The sequence below is a fragment of the Terrapene carolina genome, unplaced genomic scaffold (assembly GCF_002925995.2).
Source record: "Terrapene carolina triunguis isolate 2854851 unplaced genomic scaffold, T_m_triunguis-2.0 Scaffold32447, whole genome shotgun sequence".
NCBI classification, from domain to species: Eukaryota; Metazoa; Chordata; order Testudines; family Emydidae; genus Terrapene; species Terrapene triunguis.
Genome location: NW_020696798.1, coordinates 12,251 through 22,194, shown reverse-complemented (window position 1 = coordinate 22,194; position 9,944 = coordinate 12,251). Strand labels below are relative to the sequence as shown.

Sequence of the window (9,944 nt, the reverse complement as noted above, 5' to 3'; positions counted from 1 at the left end):
CCCGGCACAACGGGGCCCTGATCTCAGCTGGAGCCTCTAACTGCTGATGTCATACCTGATGCTTAGCATGGTGGTGAGGGTACGTGTGTAACTGCTTGAAGTTTGTCTATCCGTAATGGTTCCTGGGGATTGTGCATGGCCAGACAGAGACCAGCCCGGCTCTTTGATCTCTCTCTCACACACACATTCCACTGTGCTCATGACAGACCCGTTCTTTCCCAGTGAAGAGACATCAGGCTGAGCCCTGCCCTTTATAGGCAGAGACCAGGGAAAAGCCCTTCCCCTAGTGCAGTGGTTCTCAAACCTTTATTACTGGTGAGCCCTTTCACACAGCAAGCCTCAGAGTGCGACCCCCCCCTTATAAATTAAAACCACTTTTTTATATATTTAACACCATTATAAATGCTGGAGGCAAAGCAGGGTTTGGGGTGGAGGCTGACAGCTTGTGACTCCCCATGTAATAACCTTGTGACCCCCTGAGGGGTCCCAACCCCCAGTTTGAGAACCCCTGCCCTAGTGAGTGGCGAGCCCTTCCCCTAGAGAACATCCCCCCTTGGCAGGCAGAGGGAAAGATGAGGAGGATCGGGCAGAAAAAGGAGAGAGAGACACACACACTGGTGTCAGTTCATTAGTGCTTGGAGGGAGGGGCGCTTACAGCCCTGTTGGCAGGATGCAATTGCTGCCTCAGTTTCCCTGCTGGGGTGGGAGGAGCCATTGACATGAGGGTTTAAGGTTTACAAAAGAAAAATTTCCCTTCTGGGAGCTGGTTTATTATAAAAATTCACACACACACACACACACACACACACACACACACCCCCTCTCTTGTCCACGGTGCCTCTTCACACTCCCGAAGCCCTCACAGCAGGGCTTGCAAAGCACCCTTCCTCGCCTTACAGCAGGAGTTCGAGTCCTTCCCCCAGGCTGCAGGGTTCACCCCGGCCCCTTCACTCCGTGGCTGCAGGGGCCACAGCACCTCCCGAGCCAGTCTCGGGCAGATCAGTCTAGCCCCAGCTCTTCTCTGGTTCCTGCCTGGGGCCTCTGGCAGGCAGGACGCTGCAGGTTTGGCTGCTCCCCTTCCAGTTTCCAAGTCAAAAGATTCCTTCTCTGTGCCAGAGACAGAGCCTGGGCTTTTCTACACGTTTCCTTTCCCAGCAGGCCTGGCTGCCAACTTGTCACACCCTGCTGCTTGTGAAGTACAAACAACTGCCATGTCCTATCTTATGGCTACTGTATGTTCCATCTGTCCGCTTGTTGGGGTGCTGCTGTCTGGTTACGAGGGGTTCACTCAGGCCGGGGGTAGCTGCATGTTGGCCGGAGAAGGAACACTGATGAGGACGCAGTGGCAAAGTAAGCTCAGGCCCATGGATGGATTTTAAGTGGCAGGCTCCAAATGTTATTAAACCTGAACACAGGGGCTGCCCTCAGCCTGGGAGGGCCACGGAGTCTCACCCCGTCCCGTGAGTCCAACTCCAAATACAGGGTGGGGCTGCTGGAATGGAGCCATAAAAGACTCACATTATGTGGCCTCCAGGTTAAATCCCTGGAGCACCCCACACTCCCAAATGGGCCAATGGGTGCCAGATGCTCCCAGGGGAGGAGCTACCTGATGTCTTTCAGCAAGCGTCTCCCTTCCTTGCTGCTGGGGATGTCCCACTTCACCAGCCCCATCCAGTCCCCCACGTGCTGAGGCAGCTTGGGACAGCCCTATTGAAAGGACAAGGCCCGACTCATCCAGGTCAGTCACTTTGCTCGGCCTTCTAGTTTCTGCACTGGTTTGCTGCAGATCCAGCGTCCGTCGCTGGAGCAGCCTGAACTGGAAACATCGCCTCTGTTCAGAAAAGCACACGGGCCTCGTCCTGCTATTGGAAACCTGCAAGAGCAACAAATAATAATAATAATAAATCCAACAAAACTATGAAAGCAGCTTCACCTAGCTGCCATAAGCTGGCTCCAAGCAATTTGCCCAAAGGTCACAGCAAACCTGGGGTAAAACCAGGAATTGAACCAGATTTCCTAAATCACAGCCCAGGCCTCAGCCACAAGGCCAGTGTCCTGTTTTACATGTGAGCTGCATCATTCACTGAGTTAATAGAACTCAGAGGGACTCACCAGTTGTTGAATTCGGTGCCATTGATCCATTTCCAAGGCTGGTTCAGTTCCCTCTGGAGGCCGATCCAATAGTTGGGGGGGTCTTTATAGCGCATCACGAAATTCTTTGTTAGAAAAATAAAAGTAAATATGCATCACACACCTTTTCTGGGCCCTCTACAACCTGCACTTGATTAGGGTGCCCAAACGTCCTGATTTTATAGGGACAGTCCCGATTTTGGGGTCTTTTTCTTATATAGGCTCCTATTACTCCCCACCCCCGTCCCAATTTTTCACATTTGCTGTGTGGTCACCCTACACTTAATTCGCTGAGTTACTACACAGGGGGCTGGGCAGGGGGTCCAGGCTGGGAATGCTACACGAAGAAATAACAAGCCAGACTCAAAGGCAGCACCCGTCCACTCCATGAACTGCGGGGAAGTCAGGCCATGTGTAGACATCATGCTAAGACTAGTCTAGTGTATTTCGTGGAGCTGGCTGGAGATTTTCCATCAAAATATTTCTGTGACAGAAAATGTGTTTCCTGCAAAAATGAACTTTTCCAAAGGTAAATGTCGATTTTGCTGAAATTTTTCCATTTTCCACTGAGCAATGATTGTGTTTTGGGTCAGTTCAGCATTAGTCTGTAGCCAGCTGAACTACCAGAGTGCCTCATGGGAATTATAGTTTGGGCCTCACACCTCCATCTTCCTCTACTATGGGCTGGTCTCCCCCAGACTACATCTCCTATAATGCAAAATGGTTTCCCTATTGGCTGCACCACTACTGTGTATCATGGGAGATGTAGTTCAACCCGGGATCTCAGCACACAAAAGGGGGCGGAAGGCACCCAAACCAGAACTCCCAGGAGGAACCACAGCTGCTGTTCAATTCTGAACCATACTGAAACAAAATGTTTTGATTTGCTTTAACAAATCAAACTGTTTTGATCTGTGAGTGTCAAAAGAAGTTGGTTTGATCAAACATCAAAACCAGGCATTGTCACATATTTCTGGAACTGAAAGGAAAGTTAAAAGTTGAGTTATTTCAGCTTTTTGGCCTGATTTCGAGATTTTGACAATTGTTGTTATCCTGAATTTCCCATAGGCTGGAAATTCTGATTTTCAACCAGCTCCGGTAGTTAGCAGCCATCTGGCTCCGCTCTCAGCTGCATTCCAGGCCTTTGGCACTCCTGCATTCTGACCAAAGCCTGTGATTTTACTGAGTCTCATGCTGTTTGGTGCTTTTCTTAACACCCCAGCTCCTGGAGTCAGGTGATTACAAGAGACTCTCGTCTTTTATAAGTTTCTAACCCTTGTGGTTGCAGAGAAAAACTTGAAAATGTGACCCCTAAAAGCTACGACACCAGAAAACAAATGAGAAGCCCTGGAAGCTGTTATCTTACAGTCAATCTCATGGTTTGGGGGTCCTGACTGCTGATTTTTAGATGCCTGGGTTGGCAATGCTGCTCCCGTCACATAAAAGGGCTGGAAAGCATCTAGATTTCCCTGCTGGGAATTCCCCTGGAGCAGAGGGTCGGCACATTAGCCCCACACTGCTCCGTCTCAATTCCCGGTGAACAGGGGGAGGATGGAGTGTGGGTGGAGCACTCAGAGCTCTAGTTGTATAAGTGGCTGTGGGAAGTTGTCCTAAATTCAAGCAGCATCTGGGGCCATCCCACCCCCAGGACAAGCCCAGCATAAAGCCGCCTTTGCCACCCCCACCCTGTGCAGCCCAGAATCTGGGTCTCACCATTTCCTGCTGGGTGTCAATCACAGCCAGGGAGGCACCGAGGGCAGAGCAGTGGCTCTGGCTGTTGGTCCAGTTTGCTTCAGCCTGTGAGAAATAGTAACATTTCCCCAGGTATCTGATCCAGCCGTCTGGGCAGGCGGTCACTGGGAAGGCAGGACCAGCTGGATACGGCTCAGATATCTTTGCTGGAGATGAGAAAGTAACAGGGTAAGAGATTTACCCTTCGCCCGCTGTAGCCAAGGGAACAAGCCCCCAGTGACACCACAACACAGAACACCGTGCACACACACCATGCAAAGCTGAGTTTGTGCCTTGACACGTTCCCCTTTTCAACAGGGAGAGGCCAGCGTCACCCACCAGCTCCCCACAACAACGCCAGCTGTGAATTTGGAGCCACCTTATCAGCCCTGGTCTCCTTTGCTGGGGCCCCAGTTAACTGCAGACACAGACACTGCCAGTGAGACACCTGATTGCACCTGCACGTCAGGCACTTTGGCTTCTGCATGGCAGGGCTGGTCTGTGGGGGAAGCAATACCAGAGCAGTGTGTTCTTGGCACAAAACTGTGCTCTCAAAAAAGACCAGTGGGTGAGGCCTCATATGGTATCAACCAACCAATGAGATAATTATAAACAGCCACCAGGTGGCGCTGTTACCCCCTGTGCACCTACAGGTGAGATGCTAGGTATAGAATAGAGGCAACCAGACACCAGGTGGCGCTGTTACCCCCTGTGCACCTACAGGTGAGATGCTAGGTATAGAATAGAGGCAACCAGACACCAGGTGGTGCTGTTATCTCTGTTTGAATATACCAGAGGAAGGGAAAAGACCCTCTGGATCCATTCACTGAGGAGGAGCAGGGTGGCTTTCAGGAAGACTTGGATCCAGGTGCCTGTGAAACCGGCCAGCTTGGCAAAACACTGGACTTGAGGGAAAGCGGCTTCATTAGACAGGAACGGTGAGTGTAGACCCAGGTTCATGTTTTGTGATTTTGTTTTGTGTTGTTACCATTTGTTCCCATCTCATTCTCTCGTTTCTAGTTAAATCTTTTTTCTTTCCTAGACAAACCTTCTCTTGTTTTATTAGCCATGCTCCCAAGGGCTGTGTGAGATACAGGAGTGGTGGTTTATGGTAATACTGGTAAATGGGGGCACGGTGCACCTCTGGGGGCAGAGGATCTGGGATTTCTGTGAGGAGCCAGTGTCAGGGCTGGATGTCACAGGGGAGCGCTGCAAAGGAACGCAGGGGCTGGGGTGCAGCTATTGTTACCTGCAGGGCAAAGCCAGGGCTGGCCTAGCTGGGAGGAGAGGGCTTGTGGGGCTGACAGGCTGGTGGGGTCAGGGAGCCAACGGCCAGCCGGGCACAGGTACGGCTCCCTCCCGCTGCAGGCAGGGGGGTGACACAGTGACTCACAGCCCTGGGTCACCAGGTGTGTTGGGGTGACAGGGCAGAGCGAGCCAACAGTCAGTGGGAGCCGGACACTGGGGGTGGAGGAGGCCCCACAGAAACGCCCCGGGCTCAGCAGATTCTGATGTGACTGTTGAAGCAGGGGTGGGCGAGGGGGGGGGGAGAAGTTGGGGGGATTGTGACATTTCCAGCACTGAGTGTAAGGTGCAGAGACGGGGTCAGTGCAGGCTCCACACTCACCTGACAGTGCCATGAGGACGATGATGAGGATGATGATGGTGATGCTCAGTATGAGATTGAGAACCACACTCGGAACTGCCCAGCGACGTGCCCGTGGTTTCAACCCAGACAGCAAACCTGTAATAGGAAAAGCCATTAATCCTCGCATTGCTGCTAGAGCAGGGAGGGCTGGGCCCTGATTAACAGCATCAGCTGGAGCTCGATTAAAAACAGGGGATATTTTGCAAATAGAGAAATATACAGAGCAGGAAGTGAAAATTTTCATTCCAAATTGAGGAGAGGGGAAAGACCTTTCAACTTAAAAAAAAAAAAAAAAAAAAAAAAAATCAGAAAAACTTGGGTTTCAATTGGAGGTTTTCAGGGTTTTCCCATGCACCTTCAAACTGTTTCCAGTGAAAGTGTTTATCTAAAAGGGGAGAGGATGGGGGAGGGGGGTTGGCACACTGCAACATTTAAAATAAAAATTGATTCTTTTCCTACTTCAAACACAAAATTCCGCCCCCAAACAAAAACCTTCCCATTAGAAATGAAGATTGGCATTGTTTCCATTTGAAACTCAGAAAACTTCTGAGCAAAAAGAGTTGTGGGGAAAAAATCTGTCTTGTTCAAAAAAGCATTTTCCACCCGGAAGATGTTGATGGAAATTTGACCAGCCCGTCTAGTACTGATGGAGGAATTGGGGTGACTATGCAGGGACTCAAGTATCAGAGGGGTAGCCGTGTTAGTCTGGATCTGTAAAAAGCAAGAGAGAGTCCTGTGGCACCTTTAAGACTAACAGATGTATTGGAGCATAAGCTTTCGTGGGTGAATACCCACTTGCATCTGAAGAAGTGGGCGTTCACCCACGAAAGCTTATACTCCAATACATCTGTTAGTCTTAAAGGTGCCACAGGACCCTCTGTTGCTTTTATGCAGGGACTGAAGCAGGGCAGAGAGGCCGTGGCTGACTTAAGTGTCTTTTACATGGACTGGCCACTAGAGGGCGATAAAGGTCCTCACTGAGTTAAAGTGTAAGAAGACCCCGAAGAGGCATCTGTACCTGTAGGGCAGATTTTGCTGCTCTTTCCACCCTGTGGGGGGATGGGCACATGAGTTGTTCCGTTTGGTTTCATTTGGGTTTCCTGGGAGGCCAGGAGTGGATCTGGCTTCATCTTCTCAGTGGGATATGACCCGTTCAACATCTTTTCTGTCTCCGAAAGAATTGCGGACTCCAAAACAGGCGACATGTTCACCTTTCTGCAGCCAGCGGTAACTACGGCCCTGTTCACAGTGGGTCTGGCGGTGCCAGCAAAACCCTTCGTAAGGAGATCTTCAAAGCAGCTCACTCGATTACAGCTCAGGCGCGGTTTGGCTACGTGGGGTGATCAGGAAAAACTCCTTTCAAATATAATTTGATGGTGAGTTTTGTCCGAATACCCCGACCAGCCAGGCTGGGTCTGAGCTGTGTTCGAATGAACTGTTTCAAAGGTATCCTTGGCACTGCTTTTATCCCCAGGGTCAACCAGGCCTTAGCAGGCGCTGACCAAATCAACTCCAGGTCGCTGAATCATCCTTGTTCTGTGTCTTTTCACTGGCGTCCCATCCCGTGGGGTCTGGGTTTGAGGTTTGCCTGTGGAGAGAATTGTCAGGTTACTCGGGCTGGCTTGTGTCGGTGTTTATCTGCCCAGCCACAGCCCTGCACAGCAGGGTTGGTTAGAGCTGGCAGTGCTAGGACTGCCCTGGTTTCTCTACAGGGATTTGCATCTGAAGGATCCCAAAGCACTTGACAAACACATGGAGGCAGGTGCTGGACTGGGGTCAGTTCCATGTAGAGAGAGTGGGGCCAGATCCCCGGCTGCAGGTGTGAATTGGGGCAGCTCCATTGAAATCACTGACCCCAGACCCACAGCTGGTGAAATTAGCCATAGTTCCATGGGAGTCAATGGGGTCAGATCCCCAGCTCTGATTGGTGATGTCTGTTTATACAGTTGTTACAGCCACACCTGAATAGGCAGGAATGAATTTGCTTCCCCTTATGCAAATAGTTTACAAGAAGTCGTTATGGTTTAATTGGAGTGCCTGGAATTTTGCGGGGGGGGGGGCAGTTCCTGCTTTCTGCCCTTGGGGGATGCCCCATGAAGTCCCTGCGCCCCTGGCAGGACAGGGACTGGGAGAGCAGCAGACACAGATTCCCAGCTGAGCCCTGTGACAGCAGCAGAGCTGCCAGCTCAGCAGATCTGAAGGGCGCGACTCCAACAGCAGCCAGCACCAGCTGCTTCAGCGGCAGGGGCAGGACACCCCTGTACTGGACCGTGATGGAATAACCTGCCCCAGGGAGAGATTCTTCCCTCACCCCCATTGGTTAGAAGCTGGGCTTATACCTTGTCACTTAGAGCCCTTCCCACTCCAGGTTATTGTGTAATATTGACGGTTGTAACTCTGGATGGTCCCATTATCCCTATAAACGCCAAGAACTTATCAGGAGTCAGAAAGGAAGATTGACCAAGGAGATCTTGTGGCAGTGAGTTCCACAGGTTAGCTGTGCCTTGTGTGAAAATGTATTTCCTAAGATTTGAATTTGCCGCCTTTTCAAGTCAGGGGCGTGGTTCTGATAGGGCTTTTGAGAGAGCTGCTGCAAAATGACACGGGCCCCCTAGTGGAAATGAAATGTCATTTCACTCAGACAATAAACAGCTCCATCAGTGAATCAATAAAAGGCAGCTAAACAGCCCCCTCCTCTCACAGCTCCTGTTGGGTATTAGCAGAGCAGTTGGGTAATGGGGGAGGGGGGTAACGGCTACTGCAGCCAGCTGGGAATTGCCCGATAGTCCCACTGTGTGTCATAAAATGCTACAAGGGCAGGGATCCAGGAGACAGAAAATGCAGCCGTTTCCCCAGTAAGAGTCTCCTGTGCTCATACAGGGAGCCCATTTCTCCCCTATCCAGCACCTTGGACCATCGCTGTCACCTGCCCAGTGGGGTATAAAATGCCACAGGATTAGAATTCTCCTCTCACTGGTATCCACTTGCATCACCACCAACCCACCTGGCCTGGGCTGATGCCAATGAATCACTAGAGGTCTGTCTACACTGCATTGTAAACCCAGTTCTGTGGGACCCAGGCTCGGGGACTGTGTCCAAGCCCATGTGGGAGCATCCACACTGCACTGCAAACCAGGGCTTACAATTGCTGTCCTTGGGTCTCCCAGCCATGCTAATGGTCCACACCACACAAACCTTCTGACTGGTCTACAGCTGGATCTGTGTCCACACTGTGTTCTGTTGTGATCAAGACAGAATTGAGCCAGCCTGCCCCGCCCCTCTCCCCACAACAGGACACAGGCTCAGACCCACATCCCAGCAGGGTCCTAGGACCCGGGTCCTGAGTGCTCACGGACCTGAGTCAGACTGATCTGTGTGTGGACAAAAAGGGGTTTGGGCTCAAACCTGGGTCAGAACTGGGTTTACTGTGCAGTGTAGACACTCGTTTTCTTCCACCGGTCAGCAAGAAGTTACCAGAATAAGGAACGCAGCATTAGTCTTAGATTTTAGATTCCCCCTGCACAATGAAAGGAGCAGCCCACCCTCCTCACAGCACCCATCTGCCCCAGGGGGCATTTGTCCACCGCTGCTCACAGGATCCAGGCTCTGCTGATGGTGGTGAATGTCATTTGCAAACCACATAGGACATCCTCTCTCTCACACACACACACACACACACACACACACACACACACACACACACACACACACACACACCAGCCAATGCAATCCACCTGGCTTTGCAGGGCGGACACATCCCAGGCTGGTCACTGGGGCCTGCCCAGGGCATCACTGCCCCTGTCCCCAGCACCCCCCGCCCCATAGGAGCCCCCCCGCAACCAGCCCCGCACAGACCCGCGGGGCAAATGAGCTGGATTCGTAGGGACAAAGCAGGGGAGACCGTATGGAGGCAGCCCGATCCCCAGGACAGCTCCCCATGCAGACACACCCACCCACACCCCTGCCCCTCGCAGCTCACCTGAGCCGCAGCCCCCCAGCTCCCGGCAGGACACACAGCGAGGAAAGGGTTAATTCCGATCGCACAGGGTGTGGGACACGCAGCGCTCCAGTCCTGGTTCTGGTCTCTCCTTTATAGGAGCAGGCGAGTGATACACAGACCCCGCAGCTCCTCCCTCTGATCAGTTCCCAGGGAGAGTGAAACAGAAACTAACCAACCAGCTGCCCTGCCTTGCACCCTCCTTCAGAAACACGCCCCGGGGGGCAGGAAGCCGAGCTCTGCCAGGGATCCGAGCCAACAGACTCTGTGGGGCCAGCGAGCTCCCCGAGGGTCACTGAGGCAGGCAGGTCAGGCCGGGCTAAAGGACACTAGTGACTGAATCTAGTCCCCACAGGTAACACAGTTTGGGGACAGATTTCCCCTGGGGCTGAACCCTGCAGGCTGCGCTGACCTTGGGCCTGCCTGCACTGCAGGGTC

General features: G+C 52.1%; 1 protein-coding gene across 1 annotated transcript; it reads right to left on the bottom strand.

Annotated features, from left to right (window-relative positions):
- Positions 1-726: 726 nt before the first annotated feature.
- On the bottom strand, positions 727-9,291 carry LOC112119533 (C-type lectin domain family 2 member D-like). The gene is made up of 5 exons (XM_029914157.1): positions 6,528-9,291; positions 5,489-5,605; positions 3,844-4,028; positions 2,113-2,216; positions 727-1,873 (listed from the first exon to the last, which is right to left on the bottom strand). The coding sequence occupies exons 1-5, from the start codon at positions 6,712-6,714 to the stop codon at positions 1,744-1,746; spliced, it is 723 nt and encodes a 240-aa protein (XP_029770017.1). The 5' UTR covers positions 6,715-9,291; the 3' UTR covers positions 727-1,743.
- Between the last annotated feature and the right edge of the window lie 653 nt (positions 9,292-9,944).

What these genes read in the sequence shown, in the direction of transcription:
- LOC112119533 (XM_029914157.1), bottom strand. Translation starts at nt 6,714, where the DNA reads ATGTCGCCTGTTTTGGAGTCCGCAATTCTTTCGGAGACAGAAAAGATG. An exon ending in CGTCCTCATGGCACTGTCAG is followed by an intron (nt 4,029 to 5,488) that starts GTGAGTGTGGAG and finishes TCTCATCTCCAG; the next exon opens with CAAAGATATCTGAGCCGTAT. An exon ending in TTGACACCCAGCAGGAAATG is followed by an intron (nt 2,217 to 3,843) that starts GTGAGACCCAGA and finishes TTTCTAACAAAG; the next exon opens with AATTTCGTGATGCGCTATAA.